This window comes from Gorilla gorilla, chromosome 11, assembly GCF_029281585.2.
Source record: "Gorilla gorilla gorilla isolate KB3781 chromosome 11, NHGRI_mGorGor1-v2.1_pri, whole genome shotgun sequence".
In the NCBI taxonomy this organism is placed as follows: Eukaryota; Metazoa; Chordata; class Mammalia; order Primates; family Hominidae; genus Gorilla; species Gorilla gorilla.
Window position 1 is genome coordinate 140,819,988 of NC_073235.2, and position 18,018 is coordinate 140,838,005.

The 18,018-nt window shown below is 60.8% G+C and overlaps 1 protein-coding gene across 2 annotated transcripts; it reads left to right on the forward strand.

The window, feature by feature from the left end:
- The first annotated feature begins 1,340 nt into the window (after positions 1–1,340).
- KLHL30 (kelch like family member 30) lies at positions 1,341–16,495 on the forward strand. Of its 2 annotated transcripts, XM_019021667.4 has the most exons (8): positions 1,341–1,431; positions 3,360–4,203; positions 5,474–5,606; positions 7,559–7,645; positions 8,335–8,490; positions 10,489–10,677; positions 11,656–11,801; positions 13,463–16,495. In XM_019021667.4, the coding sequence occupies exons 2-8, from the start codon at positions 3,430–3,432 to the stop codon at positions 13,712–13,714; spliced, it is 1,737 nt and encodes a 578-aa protein (XP_018877212.1). In that variant the 5' UTR covers positions 1,341–1,431; positions 3,360–3,429; the 3' UTR covers positions 13,715–16,495. The 2 variants fall into 2 exon arrangements, with proteins under 2 accessions (XP_018877212.1, XP_055235860.1); XM_055379885.2 differs by lacking the exon at positions 7,559–7,645 and having other exon boundaries at positions 1,357–1,431.
- The last annotated feature ends 1,523 nt before the right edge of the window (positions 16,496–18,018 follow it).

The following is an 18,018-nucleotide window of genomic DNA, read 5'->3' on the forward strand; positions in this document are numbered from 1 at the left end:
GGCTGGGCTATGGCTGGGCTATGGCTGGGCTATGTTTGGGCAATAGCTGAGCTGGGCTGGGCTATGGCTGGGCTATGGCTGGGCTATGGCTGGGCTATGTTTGGGCAATAGCTGAGCTGGGCTGGGCTATGGCTGGGCTATGGCTGGGCCAGGCTGGGCTGTAGAGGAAGCATGGACTCAAGGAATCTCTATGGAAGGTAACCCTAAGGGCACCTTGCAGACTTGGCAGTAATTTGTAGGTGAGCTTCCCCTCCATAGGCTGTGTGCATCTCAGGACCAGGAGTGGGGTTCTGTCTCCCTGGGGGCCACCTGGACCTCTCTGGTCTGTAAGAGCATTAGGACAATCCCTAGTAGCATCAAGAGGCCACAGCCAGACCCAATACTCCCCAGTTCCTCCAGGTCGCAGCACACCTGGAAATGGTCATACTGCTCAGGCCCACATGACCGATGGGTAGAGGGCTGAGGGCTGAGGGCTTCTCCCCCATGCACCTGAAGTCCCTCAGCCACAAAGCTCTGCTCTGGTCACTGGTGTGAGAAATGTCCAGTGGCCTCTTGGGTCCCCAGCTCAACCCACCTGACCTTGGTCAGGGCCTGTGGTTCTGAGCCCAGTTCAGTCCCAGGCGTGAGGGCTTCCCCCTGTGACTACCGTGAACCGAGTGCTGGACGGGAAGCTGATAGTCCACTGCTGTATTTTTAGGTGACCCTGTTTCTTAGCCGTCCTGGGCAGCCCCGAGGCCAAGGCCATGGGGTAGCAGGGCAAGGAGCCCCAGGATCTCCCCTATCCGCGCTAGCTGGGTGGGGCAACTGAGTGTGGCACCTCCCCTCTCTGGGCAAAGTTTCCCTACCGCCACCATGGACCCCAAGCTCGGAAAGCCTCTGCTGACCAACCTGTGCTTATTCATGATAATCACGTTTTCCCACGTGACAACAGAACAAGAGGACACATAGGTGCCGCTGACATCAACAGCAAGGGCAGCACCTGTCGGTATCCTGGCCCTGGGCTGAGGGTCTCTGTGACCGCGGGCCCCCACCACGGGCTCCACTGTACTCACCTTGCAGACGAGGAAACAGGTGGGGAAGCTGCATCCCTGCCCCCACCAGCCAGCCCAACCGCGACAGCTTTCACCTGTCCTTGCCCTGGAGCCCTTCCTGATGTCTGTCCTAGGCCACAAGTCCCTGGAAGGCCTCAGTGGGCTTTCTGAGCTAACAGTCACCAAGGAGCCGGCATCTCACTCCTTCCCCCACCAGCCCAGCCCTCACTGCCTGACCCTCCCCTCGCCCTGCAGACAGAGGCTAAAAATACCCTCCCCACGTGGCCACCAGACCAGCCCTGCCCCGCCCTGCAGGCCTCCCTGTCCCCTGGCTGCCGGCTAGGCAGTCCTGCTCTCTCGGGTCTGTGTTCTCAGCTTCGAGGTCCAGGCTGAGTGAGAGGTAGGATCCAGGGGGCTCTGGGGCAGGGGACAGCAGAGAGGGCAGGGGGAACCCAGCCAGGAGCAGCGGGGAGGGTGGGTTAGGCCCCGGAGGCCAGGGATCACAGCAGGGTGCTTCGGAGACGCCCCCTGGCCCCTGCCAGCGGCCAAGCCAGGCTCCTCAGGGTGGGGGCTCAGGAGACAGGTTTCCCTCCATGTCCCAGCCGGAGAGGTGGGAGGGGGAGGCTGGGCCACCCCTCAGATGGCAGCCAGGGCCACTCAGCCACAGTCGCCAGCCTGGCTGGGCTCAGGCCTTTTGTTGTCCTGCCCACTCGGCTTCCTCACTCTGGGCCTGGGCAGGCACTGGGTGAGGCTCTGAGACCCTCAGAAAGCCCCAACCCATGCAGGGACTGCAGGGTGACAGGTGTCAGCAGGCACCCCTGAGGCCCCCAGGGGAAGTGGGGGCGCTCATGCGTGCCTGCCTATCGCCCGGCAGCAGCTGGCCCAAGGGAGCACAACAATGACGGGAATGCGAGGCCTGCAGGCGGTGGCCCAGGGACAGCCCTGTCACCTACTCAGGCCCCAGCTCATCTCCCGGCTGCTCAGGGAGGGCAGAGCCGCCTTCACCGGGGCCAGCGCCTCCTGGGGAGGGGCCAGGCAGGACCCCCATGCATGCAGTGTTGGGTGGGTACTTCGTGTACCGGCCGGGATGCTGGGGCGTGGGGCCCCGGCCACCTGAGCTGCCCTGTGCGCGAGCCCGGGTTGGTCCACGAGGCCCTGTGGGCTCCCAGGTGCTTCCCCACTCTGGGGTCAAGAGGTGGCACCGGGGTCGGGAAGTCGGGGATCCCTAGCTCCCACCACCTGCACCTGAACCTGCACTGTGGCTGCCCGGGCCAGATTCTTGGCCTCCTGGTTCTCCAGCTGAGCTTTGTCATTTCCATGCCGCTGGCATTCCCACACATTTTGTACCTGTGGACACGCGGCCGCCTCTCCTGCCCGGGATGGCCCCGCGAGGCGCCCCCTAGCGGGCGAACGGCCTCTCCGCTGCGCAGCCTTTCGCCCTGGGGTGACCCGGGTCGAAGGCTTGTGCACAGACTTGATCTCTCCTAGGGACGGTTGTCTTAGGGTGCGATACCAGAAGGACATAAACCACATGCACATAATTACATGAGCCTGAAAGCGGCCTTGCTGACTTCAACCATGCGGGCGTGGTGACTCAAAACCCTCCAGAACGCTGCCTTTGGCTGGCCGTTTCTGTTTAGCAGCCTCCACCCGGCCACGTGGAATGCAGGGTTCAGAGCCTGGGCCCCCAAGCCTAGCTCGGAGTTCAAATTCCAGCTCCACCACTTCCTAAATGTGTGATCTTGGGCAAGTGACTGAAACCTTCTGTGCCTCAGTCTCCCCAACTGTAAAAGAGGCAATGATTGCACTCACCCTCCAGGACTGTTGTGGGGCTGAGTGGTGAATGCACAGATTCTCTGCATGCTTGGCACGTGGCCTGGCACCTGGGAGCACTGCGGCAGCAGGAGCTGCTGCAGCCCCCAAATGGCCTCCCCAGCAATGTGGGATCTGGGACAGAGGATGCCTCCCGGGAGTTTGGGTGTCTCCGGGGTCCCTGGGGGGTGGGCTCAGTGTAGCCCAGGGTTGCGGATGACACCCAGGGCATGGGTTCTTTTGCCAACCCTGTTCTGCCCTGAATGCCTGGCCATGGGTAGGTCTCCCACCCTCTCTGAACCTCAATTTCCTCACTGCAAATGGGAATGACACCTGCCCTACCTTGCAGGGTTCTGGGGGTGGCTTGAGGCAGATGGGGGGTAAAGTGACTGGCATATGGTCGATGCCCATCCTGTGTTTATCAAGGGGTGGAAAGGGCTGCTGGACAGACCGGGTGGGTTGCTCAGGAGGATGAGACCATCCCCACTTGGCTGACCCTGCTCTCTTCTCTCCTAGGAGCTCCGGCGGCTCCAGGCACTTCTTCCCTTGAGTGGGTGGACTACTGAGGTCCCCCGGGCACGGCGTCATGGTGCGGAACGTGGATGACCTGGATTTCCACCTGCCCTCGCACGCCCAGGACATGCTGGACGGCCTGCACCGGCTGCGCTCTCAGCCCAAGCTGGCCGACGTCACACTGCTGGTGGGCGGCCGGGAGCTGCCATGCCACCGCGGCCTCCTGGCGCTCAGCAGCCCCTACTTCCATGCCATGTTTGCGGGTGACTTCGCCGAGAGCTTCTCTGCACGCGTGGAGCTGCGGGACGTGGAGCCCGCTGTGGTGGGACAACTGGTGGACTTCGTGTACACAGGCCGGCTGACCATCACGCAGGGCAACGTGGAGGCGCTGACACGCACGGCTGCACGCCTGCACTTCCCCTCGGTGCAGAAGGTCTGCGGCCGCTACCTGCAGCAGCAACTGGATGCCGCCAACTGCCTGGGCATCTGTGAGTTCGGGGAGCAGCAAGGGCTGCTGGGCGTGGCTGCCAAGGCCTGGGCCTTCCTGCGAGAGAACTTTGAGGCTGTGGCACGTGAGGACGAGTTCCTGCAGCTTCCCCGAGAGCGGCTGGTCACTTGTCTGGCCAGCGACCTGCTGCAGGTGCAGCCGGAACAAAGCCGACTCGAGGCCCTGATGCGCTGGGTGCGCCATGACCCGCAGGCCCGGGCCACCCACCTGCCCGAGCTGCTCAGCCTAGTGCACCTGGACGCTGTGCCCAGGCCCTGCGTGCAGCAACTGCTGGCCTCAGAGCCCCTGATCCAGGAGTCAGAGGCATGCCGGGCAGCCCTGTCCCAGGGCCGTGATGGGGTGAGTGAGCGGCTGGGAGGCCCCATCCCTGGGAAGCAGGGAGGAGAGCCCCAGAGACCCCACCTGAGTAGGGACAGAGTAAGGAGGGGACATTCCAAGGTGCACTCTGACCTTGCCACGCTCTTTGTTTTGGGCCAGTTCCCTATGAGGACATCACTATTCAGCCCTCAAGTGCAGATCATGCCTGTGTGTGTGTCACGCCCTGGGTGCAAGGGTCAGGGGAATGTGGAAGTGGTAAGATCTGGCCCTGTCCTGAAGGAGCCTGCAGCTCAGTGGGACAAGCCTGGAAACAGACCTCAGGCAGTGTGGAAGGGCCAAATACATGCCTAGGATGCATTCTGGGAGGGCTAGCAGTCAAGGAGGGCTCTCTGGAGGAGGCAGCATCTGAGCTGGGCCTTAGAGGAGGGATAGGAGCTCACAAGGAGGAAAAGAGGAGAAAACCATCCAGGAAGGTGGTGCAGCTTGTGCACAGGCAAGGAGGCACAGACAGGCCTGGCAGTCCACCTGAGCTTTTATGGGGTGCTACTTCCTGTTTGTGCTGGCAGTGTGCCTGGCAGGCATGGCAGGTCATGATGGAATGACAGGTCTGGGAGTGGCTGCTCGGTCAGCTGCCGGGCACCCTGCTCAGGGACCTTGCTCCAGGGCACTCCTTTAGAGCCAAGTCCGGGGACAAAGAGTGGCTCAGGCTGATGGTCCTCAGGCCAAGGGTAGAGTGAATAGTGGGCTAAACCCTAACCCCTGTCCCCACTGGATTCCAGCCAGTCACAGAGCGCCCGGCCTCCTGCTGGAGCTGGCTTCAGAGCCTTGCCCGTAGGCGGTCACCTTGTATTCTAATTCCTGGCAGTGGGAGATCTGGGGGTTCCATATGGGGGGCCAGGGTGGATGGCTGTCGGAGAGCCTGGGGTCCTGGGAGACCTAGGCAGTGACTGCTTACCGGCCGTTCCTAAGACAGCCAGTATTTCCCACTGAGCCGGGACACCCTCGTGCTGCCTGCTGGAGGCCACCCAGGGAGCAGGGGCAGGGAGAAGCTTATGCGTGGTGCTGCGGACCTGCTATGGGATCAGTTCTGAAGATGGTTCAGGAACGCCAGGAATGCCCCTGAAAGGCACATGGTGCAAGGAGGGAGCAGCTTGTGCACTCGGGCACACGCCATCTCCAGCAACATGCAAGCACACATGCACACACATGCTGAGGCCTGCCCAGGACACGCGGGGGCTCAGGGCATGGGGACACATTGCTGTTGCCCTGACCCTGGCCTCCCACCCCACAGGCACCACTCGCCCTCCAGCAGAAGCTGCAGGAGGTCCTGGTGGTGGTGGGCGGGCAGGCGCTGGAGGAGGAGGAGGCAGGTGAGGAGCCCACCCCCCGCCTTGGGAACTTCGCCTTCTACAACAGCAAGGCCAGTAAGTACCCCTCCCGCGTCCGGGCCCACCTGCTGTCCCTCTGTCCCGGCGGGAGCCGCTGTGTCCACCTTGCAGGTGGAGCGCATGAGGCTCGCAGAGGACCGGGAGCTGTGTGAGGCCCCTGTGAGGGGCGTGCCTGGGTGGGCCTCACCTGGGGGCTGCAGAGGAGCCTGGGGTACCCCAGTGAGGGGGAAGGCTGGCGGGCACTGCTGCTCCCTCTCCCTGCAGCCAGAGCCCAGGACTCTGGGCCCTTTTAGGCCCTGGAGCCGGTGTACAGGGCTCCACGGCCCAGACTGCACCCTGTGGGGTGGGCGGCCTGGCTGCTGCCTCCTCCCCATGCTCCCTGCTCAGTGCACCTGCCGAGGGAATCGAGACCCCAAGGGGAGAGTGGGGTGGGGGGTGAAGGGGTGCAGGCAGCTGGAGGAGCGAGAACTCAGCTTCTGGCTCAGCCCAAACGGGGTTCTAATCCCAGCCCTCAAACAGGTGGCCTCACCTGTCTGAGCCTCAGCTTCCTCATCTGTGAAATGGGCTCCTGCTGCTTCCTCACACAGTTGTAGGGAGCCCTGAAGTGGGCACTGAGGCCAGGTCTGCCATTTGGTGGGAAAGGAGGCATGAGGGGCCCCGCAGCGGCTCTGGAGGCCCCCTGCGCTGGCCCCAAGAGGTGCTCTGGAAAGGGTTGATGCAGGCTGGCTGGTGTGGGGCCACCAGGCAGGTCGCCAACCATCTCCTTGGCGTCAGCGGCTGGCAGGCTCCAGGAAGCCTGAGGCCAGCTGTTCGGGCCAGGGGCTGACGGGAGGGGATTTGGGGCTGACGTCAGGAGGGAGCAGCTGTCTCTCAGACCTGGCCGGGAGGTGGGGACGCTGGCAGGAAGAGCCTGTTGACGGCTGGGCAACCCCCACCCTGGGGTGACAGAGCCATGAGTCATGGGGACATGGTGCCTGCCCACAGTGCCAGGCTCTGCTCCCAGGGAGGCCTGGAATTCCGCATCTCCCAAAAATGGTCATAAATAGTAAACAGAGTCTTCCTAGGGGACATCCCAAAGGCCTGTGTCTCTTCCACAAACATCCAAAATATGTCCATTTATAGGACTTAACCATTTCCACATTTATTGTCTTGATTTTCCAAAGCATTTGCTATCTCTTGCCTCAGTTTACCTCTTGTAGCTCTGAGAGGCAGGCCTGACTTGGGCACATTGCTCTGCCCCACGACCCTAGCAACAATAATCCTAACAGCTGTCATCAGCTGAGCAGTTCTGTGAAGTCCCCATAGCTCCTGGGAGGCTGGGGTCATCCCCATTCTACAACAAGGAAACTGAGGCTGGGGTTTGCCCACGGACACACAGCTGGGGCACAACATCTGAGATTTGGATCTGCCCTGCCTGCTGCAGGTCCTGATCCCTGTATGTGCCTGGCTGCCAGGAGGGCAGGGAGGGCGCTCGGAAGGAAGGAAGGAAGGAAGGAAGGAAGGAAGGAAGGAAGGAAGGAAGGAAAGAAGGAAGGAAGGAAGGAAGGAAGGCAGGCAGGCAGGCAGGCAGGCATGCTGTTGGTGTTATCACCCACTAGTGACACCCACAGATCAGGCCACTTAACCCACACCGCATCTAACCGACAGACCAGACTCAGGGGCTGAATGGTCCATTTGGGGTCAGTGGGGTCAACTGCAGGGTCAAGGTGAGACCCCGGCCTCCAAAACCTTGCTGCTTCTCCAGGGGGCTATCCTGTGTCCACTCTGAGTGCCAGGCTCTGCGGAGTGGGTGGGGGAGACACAAAAAACCAGAGCACCCATGACCCTCTGGGCCCCCATACCAGTGTCACCCTGCCCCTCCCTTTCCCCACCAGTGAGGGGGGCATTTCTGCACCCGGTGCATGGAAAGGCACCTGGGAAGGGGGAGTGGGGACCACCCCAGCAGGGAGCCTGGCAGCCTGACCCTTCTGCCTCTCTCTTCCTGCCAGAGAGGTGGATGGCACTTCCAGACTTCCCCGACTATCACAAGTGGGGTTTCTCCCTGGCGGCCCTGAACAACAACATCTATGTCACAGGTGGGCAGCTCGGGGACCCTTCCAGAGATGGCCTGCCCAGCCAAGCACTGGGCTCAGTGCAACTCCCCGCACTCCATGGGGTCCCTGAGGGTTAGTCAAGGCTTGCCGAGGCCTTTCCATGCATGTGAAAACAAGGACATTTAAAATCCGTGGTCACTCGTGGGAGCTGGGAGCCGCTTCTGTACACAGGCTAGTGTGGGCCCAGCCCTGCATCACACAGCTCCTTCAGGGGAGGCTCCAGACCTCCCACTGAGTGCCACGCTGGCATGGCTGCTGCAGACCTTCAGCATGGGGTGCCATGAGGTTGCAGGCGGCCTCCTTCAGCAGGAAGCCCCAGGCCTGGGTGGTTGACCAGGTGTCTGTCTTGGTCCCCAGAAGGAGTCGTGTGTTGCAGGGGTCACTTTGCTCTTTCCTATCTCAGAGATTGGGGTTCCTTGTAAGATTTGGGAGGCGACAAGCTTCTGCTGATGGGGGCTTGAAACCACCGATTTTGTCGTCCTTGTTTATGGGGGATGGAGGGACCGGGGCAGTCACACAGCTCGGCTGCACTACCCTGGTCCCACCTCTGGCTCACCACGTTGGAGATCATGGCCTGGCATGGGAGGAGGCCCCTGGACATTGGTATCCACACCCCATGGCCTGGTGCCCCAGGCTGGTGGCACCCATGTAGACAGAACTTCTCCCAGCAGGTGGCTCGCGGGGCACAAAGACAGACACCTGGTCAACCACCCAGGCCTGGTGCTTCCCCCTGAAGGAGGCCTCCTGGAAGCCCGTGGCGCCCATGCTGAAGCCCCGCACCAACCACGCCAGCGCGGCCCTCAATGGGGAGATCTACGTCATCGGCGGTGAGGCCTTCCTCTCTACCCCTCCCTGGGGCCTGGTTCTAGCCTCTCATCCCTGCAGCAACAGGAACAGAGAGCCCCATGCTGGCCTCGGAGACCACAGAGATGCCGCTCCCACTGCCACCCTCAGGGCTCGCTGTCTGGTGGGGCGGGCAAGCCACAGGCCAGGGCTCCTGACCAGGCGGGCCATCGAGACCCACAGCCCAGGTGTCCTCCCTGGTCAGCTCCCATTGCCTCTGCTGTGCTGGGACAGCAACAGCAAGATGATGACTCAGGCCCCAGGAGGGGTTCCTGCAGGAGCAGCCAGTGGGGACGGCCACACCCACCCACCAGCACCTGCAGCTACAGCAAGGAGTCACCCAGGAGCCGTCACTGATTAAAGGAACATCGAAAAACAAAATGTGGCCGGGTGTGGTGGCTCGCTCCTGTAATCTCAGCACTTGGCAGGGCCAAGGCGGGAGGACTGCTTGGAGGAGGACAGGGTCTCTCTATGTTACCCAGGAGTTTGAGACTAGCCTGGGCAACATAGAGAGACCCTGTCTCCCTTTTTAAAATTATTTATTTATTTATTTATTTTTCATTTTGTTTTTTATTTTTGAGACAGAGTCTTTCTCTGTCACCCAGGCTGGAGTGCAGTGGAGTGATCTCAGCTCTCTGCAACTTCCATCTTCCAGGTTCAAGCAATCTTCCCACCTCAGCCTCCTGAGTAGGTAGGACCACAGGTTCATGCCACCATGCCCAGATAATTTTTGTATTTTCTGTAGTGATCAGATTTCACCATGTTGTCCAGGCTGGTCTCAAACTCCTGGGCTCAAGTGGTCCACCCGCCTCAGCCTCCCAAAGTGCTGGGATTACAAGAGGGAGCCACTGCCCCCAGCCCATAAAAAATAAAAAATAAAAAAAATAGCCAGGCCAGGTGCAGTGGCTCACACCTGTAATCTCAGCACTTTGGGAGGCCGAGGCAGGCGGATCACGAGGCCAGGAGTTCAAGACCAGCCTGGCCAACATGGTGAAACCCCGTCTCTACTAAAAATACAAAAATTAGCTGGACATGTAATCCCAGCTACTTGGGAGGCCGAGGCAGGAGAATCGTTTGAACCCGGGAGGCAGAGGTTGCAGTGAGCCGAGATCAAGCCATTACACTCCAGCCTAGGTGACAGGGTGAGACTCCATCTCAAAACAAAAAGAAGGCAGGCATGGTGTCACGTGCCAGCCGAGGTAGGAGTATCGCTGAGCCTGAGAGGTTGAGGCTGCAATGAGCTGTAATCGCACCACTGCACTTCAGCCTGGGTGACCAAGCAAGACCCTGTCTCAAAAAAAAAAAAGAAGAAAGAAAAGAAAAACAAAACACATGTGGCCCAAAAGCTCTGTAGGTGATGAACTGGTCTTGAGGCCACTTCTAATGCCCCATCTGTCCCAGCTGTCCCCTTTCTCTCAGTGGCTACCGTGTCCCCAACCAGAGAGCAGAAAGCAGCCAGCGGTCCCGAGCCCAGAGCTTGTGAGGTCCCCAGGTGCTCACGGAGGCCCAGGCCAGGGCCTGCTGTCCCCAGGAGGCGTCCCCATCACTGCCACACCCAGATTGTATCTGGGACTGGGAGGGAGCTGCCTACGGCTCCAGGGTCTCGCAACCCGCCCTCGCAGGGCTGGCGTCCTCCATTCCAGTTCAGAGCACCCCAGGAAATGACTCCCAGCACATGAGGGGCCTGGGGGCGGGCAGCCTCCTGACAGCTCCCCGACACCCCATTCCCAAACATCAGCCCCAGCTCGAGCTCAGGAGTGGGGCATTTCTAGGCCCGAGTGTCCACCCCCACCCCCACCACTTCCTGGCGGGGTGGCCTTGGGAGGTGCCAGCACCTCTCAGAACCTCAGCTTCCCTGTCTGTGAAATGGGGAGCCCACCCCACCTCCCACCACTTTGCTGCCTTACAAAGCCCCAGCCCCTGAGTTTCCAGGCCTCCCTTCTCCTCCCCAGCCCTGAACTGCCCCCGCCCTCACCCCACAGGCACCACCCTGGACGCGGTGGAGGTGGAGAGCTATGACCCCTACACGGACAGCTGGACGCCCGTCAGCCCGGCCCTCAAATACGTCAGCAACTTCTCGGCTGCCGGCTGCCGGGGCCGGCTCTACCTGGTGGGCTCCAGCGCCTGCAAGTACAACGCCCTGGCCCTGCAGTGCTACAACCCTGTCACAGGTGGGTGGGGCTCAGGGACCGAGGATAGAGGACCACAGGCCTCTCTGACAGGCGACAGTCCGCTCGTAGTGATGGTGAGGATGGGGGCTCCTGAGGATAGATGGGGCCCGGGGTGGAGAGAGCCGGCGGCCACAGGCCTCTCACAAAGAGGAGGGGATGTGGAGGAAGGCAGGGGCCTAAGAGGTCAGGGACCCACTGCGTCACCTCCGCAGAGTCCCAGCGCAGAGGCGAGCTGCACGTCTGTCCTGCTCAGGCCTTAGGGCAGCAGTGGGCTGGGGCTGGGGGTGGGGTGCCAGTGATCTGAGCCCAGCACCTGGCAGCTGCCTGGCTGTTCTTCTACCCAAAAGGGCCTCACGGGCTGGGAGTGGTGACCCCGACCTCCGAGGCCTCGAGGCCCATCTTGGGCTCTGGACTCTGTGCCAGAGTTTGAGGCCCAGCGCAGCCTCCCTGAGCTCTGAGCCATCCACCCCGGCCCTGGTCTCCAGTCCTGTTTCACCCTCTGGACAGTGTAGATGGTGGCGGGCCCTGTTCTGAGGCATGGATGTGAGGACCCTTCAAGAGACTGACTGGGCCCAGAGTCCAGGCAAGGTCCACCTGGGTACCAGGCCCGGGGTTGGGGGCTGGGCAGGGAGGGGCCCCCAGCAGTCCCCAGTCAGGATGGGGTGGGTGGGGCGGCAGCCAGGCCAAAGCACCCCCACCACAGGGAGAGTCCTGAGGGACCCCTGCACCCTCCACAGGCCCCTCACCTACGCTGCAGCCTTGTGAGGGGTCACTGTCCCCAGAGGGAAAGATCGAGGCTGGGTGAGAGGCAGGTGTGGGTCCCTCCCAGCTGCACCGCAGGGACCTACTCCCATTTCACAGACAGGTTCACTGAGGTTCAGAGAGGCACTGAGTCCAGGGTCCCTCAGAGTGGGGCACAGTGCTAGTGCCCGCCCTGGCAACCCTGGTGACGGTGGCCGGTGCCCATGGCCCCCACAGATGCGTGGAGTGTGATCGCCTCGCCCTTCCTGCCCAAGTACCTGTCCTCACCTCGCTGCGCTGCACTGCACGGGGAGCTCTACCTCATCGGGGACAACACCAAGAAGGTCTACGTGTACGACCCCGGGGCCAACCTGTGGCAGAAGGTGGGCCACCCCCTCCCCCAACACGTGTGAGCCCCTGCCCAGGACTCCTGACATCAGAGAGCCAGCCTGGGAAGTGAGGGATGGGGTGCCACAGAGGGCCCACTGCGAAGGGGACAGCGCAGGCTGGGGTGCCCACAGAGGGCCCACAGTGAAGGGGGTGGCGCAGGCTGGGGTGCCCACAGAGGGCCCACAGTGAAGAGGGTGGCGCAGGCTGGGGTGCCCACAGAGGGCCCACAGTGAAGGGGGTGGTGCAGGCTGAGGTGCCCACAGAAGGCCCACAATGAAGTGGGTGGCGCAGGCTGAGATTCCCCCAGGCTACAAGGTGACAACAGTGCCCTGGCCCGAGTCCCCTTGAGGACAGGGGTGACGGTGATGGTGGGAGAACGCGATTTGGGTTGCCAGCCACTGGTGCTCTGTCCCTGCACACCCAGCTTCCTACAGAGGAGTGGCCTGTCCTCCTTCTCAGGGAGAAAAGCCAGGTTCAGCCGGAGGGTACTATAGGGACCAGGAGGGAGGGCGTCCTCTGCCCTAGGGTGGCCAAGTCGGGGAGGGGGTTCCTGAGCTGAGGGTGAGGTGAGAGCCACCAGCCTGGGGGCTTTCCTGTTGTCCTCAGCGCCATCCCACCATGGCCCACTCTTTGACCATCAGTCCCTGAGGAAGGGGAGGGAGGTGAGCCTCTGGGCAGCCTCCCTGGTGAAGGGGACAGTGCCCAGGAAGTTGGGGATGGGTCTTGGCACCAAGCCAGATGCCCTGGACCTGCCCACCTGCCCCAAGACTCCCAGTCCCTGCAGGCTGAGAAGGTGGAACTCCTTCCTGCAGCCCCCCTGCAGGCTGCTGGCCTGATGACAGCAGGACTTCTGCAATCCTGCTGCCCACAGCTGTCCCCTGGCGTCACTGCTCAGCTGACCCAGGGCCCCCATTACAGCGGTGAGACAGGTGCAGGGTGGGCCCTGCCAGGCTAGCGTGTCTGCCTGGGCCCTCCCAGCTGGGCCACAGCCAGGCCTTCCTCCAGCCCAGGACATTGTTCCAGCCTCAGGTCCCAGCACAGCAGGGCTCTGCCTTACCCTCTCCAGGCCTGGGTCCTCACCTCTTCCCTGTTTTCATCTGGAGGCCACAGACCGGCCTCCCGCTTCCCACCCGCCCGGGCTCTTCCTGAAGCCGCAGCTCTCTCCAGCCTCTGGAAAGCCGCCTGCCCTCACCCCACAACCCCTCCCGGGGGCACTCCCAAGGCCATAGACTGAGCAGGGGGTGCAGGGGTGAGGCAAGGGAACCCACGGTGGGCTTGTCTAGGCTCTTCCTGATTGTCTGCCAGGGCTGAGCCACACCTGTCTCCTGTGAGACAGCGAAGCCTCAGTGAGGCCTCGAGTCAGCCCGGACCTCCCTGGGGGGCCTCAGGGCCCCCTCTGACTGCAGGGGTTGGAAGTGTCATCCCAAGGGCTGAGGGTCAGAGAGGGAAAGGGACCTCCCCACCAAAAGAAGAGTCTGAGGAGGCTGAAGGGGCTGCGGTGGGCTGCCCAGGGACTCTGCACTCATGCCCTGGAAGGGATCTGGGCCAGGCGGCTGGCTGTCCTCTCTGCCACTCCCCCGACCCTGCTGAGGGCACCCTCAGCCCTGCTCTCCAGCTCCCGCCCACCGGACGCTAACCCGCTGACCATGCACAGGTGCAGTCCCAGCACAGTCTGCATGAGAACGGCGCGCTGGTGCCACTAGGTGATGCGCTGTACGTGACGGGCGGCCGCTGGCAGGGCATGGAAGGTGACTACCATGTGGAAATGGAGGCCTACGACACAGTTCGGGACACCTGGACCCGCCACGGCGCCCTGCCCCGGCTCTGGCTCTACCACGGGGCCTCCACCGTCTTCCTGGATGTCTCCAAGTGGACCCAGCCCTTCAGCCCCACCCAGGAGCACTAAACCAGGGCCAGGCTCCCCGGGGAGGAGTCCCCACAGCGGCCCCTCATCACCCTGTGGAACGGCCCCTTTCATTTTCGCTTATTTGTTCACTCGGAGCTACCATTCCTTCCAAGCTGCGCTCAGGCCACCAGGGGTGATCAGACAGCACGGCTTGGAGGACACAGCCTTGGTCTCTGCGGCCACCACACTAAACTCCGAGCTGAGCAGTGACAAGGGCCTGAGTGCCAGACGCTGGCATAACAGGGACAGGAAGCTCTGCTGCCCCTGGGGTTCCCGAGACCTCAGAGAGGGGAGCCGGAGGCCGGGCCAGCATTCCCAGAGCTTGCGAGCCCCACTCCTGCCCCTGGACCCCAGCAGGGGCTTTTGGAGCAGTTGCATGAATGTGGGGTGAACACGGAGCGTCCCAGAAAGCTGAGGCTGCTGGGGAAGGCAGGCCCTGGAGATGGGGTCAGCACCAGGTCCTCGTGGGCCTGCTTCTGCCCAGCTCACAGCAGCGTAACCGTGGCCAGCCACCTCCCCTCTCTGGGCTTCAAGCTCCGCGTCCACCGCACACGGGCCTGGCTGTGTGGGCTTTGGGTCCCCACTCAGCCTTTGCATGTTGGTGCTGTGTTTCTGCTTCTGTGGACAAAGGAGGCCCCCACCCATCTCTTGCACCCAGAGGGCAGTGCCCACAGAGGCACCAGGAAGGAGGGAAGCAGGGCGTGGGGTGGGGCTGGAGGGTCCCAGGGAGGTGAGCAGGTTTGCTCTCAGAAGGGATTGCCTCCGTCTCTCTGTGTCAGAACAAAGGCTCTTCATTAGAATGGAATTTCCCACCAGGGGACGACTCTTGGGTGCACTGGTGGCAGCCTCCTGAGGGTGAGGGGCAGCATCCGATGGGCCCCTGCCAGCACGCAGCCCGACTCCAGCTGGCTCAGGATCCGAGTGGCTTCTCCCTCATCCTGAATGAGGCACCCACCTTTGTAGCTAAGGAGACAATGAAGGACTCTCCCTGGGTGCCCAATGGCGTGTCCCTCCTGTCACAGGCTCCGCCCTGCGACATGGGGCTAGAAGTCAGGAGTCAGGCCCGGCCAGGCACAGGCCCTGGTGTTGCCCCGGAGGCCCTGGGCAGCTCCCGTCTCCCGCCGGATCCAGGCTTCCTCTCCAGGACCAGCCCATGGGTTCCTCCTTAACACCCCCTGCCCCTGGGGACCAGAGGGGCCTCTGACGTCCTTGGGTTCTGAGGACGGAAACCCCTGAGCCTCTTGAGCTTCTGTAGGTGGGGATTTGCTCCCAGACCTGACTCTCATAGCTTTTTTTTTTTTTTTTTTTTTTTTGAGACGGAGTCTTGCTCTTGTCGCCCAGGCTGGAGTGCAATGCTGAGATCTTGGCTCACTGCAACCTCCACCTCCCGGGTTCAAGAGATTCTCCTGCCTTAGCCTCTCAAGTAGCTGGGATTACAGGCACTCGCCACCACGCCTGGCTAATTTCTGTATTTTTAGTAGAAACGGGGTTTCACCATGTTGACCAGGCTGGTCTTGAACTCCTGACCTCAGGTGATCCGCCCGCCTCAGCCTCCCAAAGTGCTGGGATTACAAGGTGTGGGAGAAGTGAGTTGACCCTGGAGGACCAGACAGAGTGGGGCCTCTGGGTGCTTCCAAAGGAACAAGAGCCCAGAGCTGAGGAGACCTTCGGTGGCAGATGGATTGGATGAAGCAAGGGTGAGGGTTTCTGGGGCCCTGGGCTCTGTTTCCATGTGGAAATCTGAAATGTTTTCTAGACAGTGATGGAAGGAGTTCAGCCAAAGGGCTGTTTAAAAACAAAGCCTCCATGTAAACCATTTCTGCAAGAATATTTTAAAATAAATAAAAATAAAACTGAAGACATGAAATGTCAAAATAGGCTGGCTTTGATCACAAAGTAGCCAAAAGGGCGGCATGCCAGAGCAACGCCTGCTGTCCACCCCTGCACACCCTGTGGGAATATGGGCGGTCCTTGGGTGGAAGGAGTGGGCCTCTCCGGGGCCTGGCTCCCAGCTTTGAGGTGCCAAAGTGCACCTCGTCCGATCAGCTGGGCTCCTGATTCAGGGGGCCATCGCAGCCTTCAGGGCACCAGGAGGAAAGGGGTGTCTGCTGGGTATTGAGGTGAGTGGCTAAGGAGAGTTTCACGACGGCCTCTCCCCATGCTGTGGGCAGGGTGAAGGGAGCCCAGTGGCTGGAGAGGCATCCCAGGACAGCAGCAGTGGGGAGTGCCACCCCCTCCTCTGTCTTGGGAGAAGGGAAAGGGCAGACGCAGACTCCAGGGAGCTGCTGAGAGAGGGCCTTGGCGGGGGAACGCAGCCACCACCCCTGTTGTCCAGCTGGGAGGAGGTGGCAGAGTCCATCTGCCCTCTCTCTCTGGCCTGCCCCCTGTTTCCCACTAATGCCTCCTACAGGCCAAGCCCAACCAGAACCCAGAGGGAAGAGAGGCCATTGACAGGCTGTAGTGGCCACCTGGGGACACAGAACAGGTGGAGAAGGTGGCCAGGGCACCAGGACGGCGGCCAGAAGGTCCGGCACATGTCACCCACTTGAGAGCTTTGCATGAAGGGACATTAATGCACTCACTCACCAAGCGACAGCCATAGGGCAGCCAAGGCATCCCCTTCCATCATCAAAATCCAGGACAGCAAGGACTCATTAGAAGGCTTGAGGCTAATATGGGCTTCCAGAAAGGGGAGCGCGTAGCCTTGGAACGTGTGCAAACGCCCACAGGGGTGTGCGGGCGAAACCCACCTCCAGGCCCCACGTGCTCATGTCCTCCAGGTAGGTGCGTGTTGTCTTTCCCATAGAGGATGCTGGGTAAACTGAGGCCCCTCAGCCTTCAGTGAGCACACAGGGCCCTCAGCCAGGCCCAGCACTGCCAACTGTATCTCAGCTCCCCCTGGTCCCCAGGTAAGCTGGGGCCTAGGCATGCTTCCAGCCACTTCCACCGGACTTGAGTTTTCCAACACCTCGCAGACAGGCCCCTTTTATTATCTGGCATCTTCTCTATTCAGGCAGGGACAGTGGTTGCTGGGATCAGGCCATTGACACCCTCATGTGACTGTAATTAAATGGACTGGTCACCTGACAGTTTTCCATAGTCAGTATAGACCATGACATAACTTAGAGATCTGTCCCCTCCGAATCTCATGTTGAGTCTCTTGAGTCTGATCGCTGGTGTTGGAGTTGGGCCTGGTGGGAGGCATTTAGATCATGGGGGCGGATCCCTCAGGCATGGCATGGTGCAGTAACGCTGGTGCGTTCACGGAGAGCTGATCATTAAAGAGCCTGACACCTCCCCTGCTCTCCCTTGCTCCCTCACTGTGTGACACACCTGCTCCCCTTCCCCTGCCACCATGAGTGGAAGCTTCCTGAGGCCTCACCAGAAGCAGATGCTGGCACTATGTTTCCTGTACATCCTGCAGAACTGTGAGCCAAATAAACCTCTTTTCTTTATAAATTACCCAGCCTCACATTTTCCTTTATAGCAAGAAAACAGACAGATACAGGCCACTACTCCAGTTGGTTGGGCCATCAGTTGATCCAGCTGAAAGCATGTGTATGGATGGAGAATGTGCCAATGGCTTAAGGAGAGAGGGCACAGCCACGTACACAGGAAAGATGCTGCGCCTCCGGGGCCGTGTCGTTCACCGTCCCTCCCCAGTGCCCGGCGTGGTATCAGCTGATCGGTCTGAAGTGTGGCTGCTTCTCCCGGGCTCTGCAGCACCAGGTACGTGGCAGAGCAGCCAGGTGTGTGGCTGTCACTGAGACTGAGGCAGATTAGGACAGGAATCTCCATGGGGGAAGTGTCCTGTTTGGAACAAACCCCAGGAGACATCATGACTCCCTCAGAAGCCAAGACAATTTTGATCACAGTCACATTTAAGAATGTGATTCTTTCCAAAATGGCATTGCATTCAACTGAGAGGAGAGCTAAAGATGATTATTTTAATTAATCTATTAAAAACATGTAGACAATTAGCAGAAAACTCAAGAGACCCTCTGGGCAGGAGTGAGAAAGAATTGTCTCCCGAGAGACCCGAGACTGCCCACACACCCATGCAGGAGGCCACAATGTATTCCGAGTGGTCGGCCTGGTACCGGCACGTCATGGGAACTGCACAACTGCACAAATGCTCACTGAACTGAACTAAATCTGTGGGTTCTCCAGAGCAACTGACCTCAAGTTGTAGGGGCCAGACCTGGATGTGGTTTCATTTGATGGCTCTGTGACCTTGGGCCAATCCCAAGATCTGAGCCTCAGTTTCCTCATCTGTGCAATGGGGATAATCACACGATTTGCAA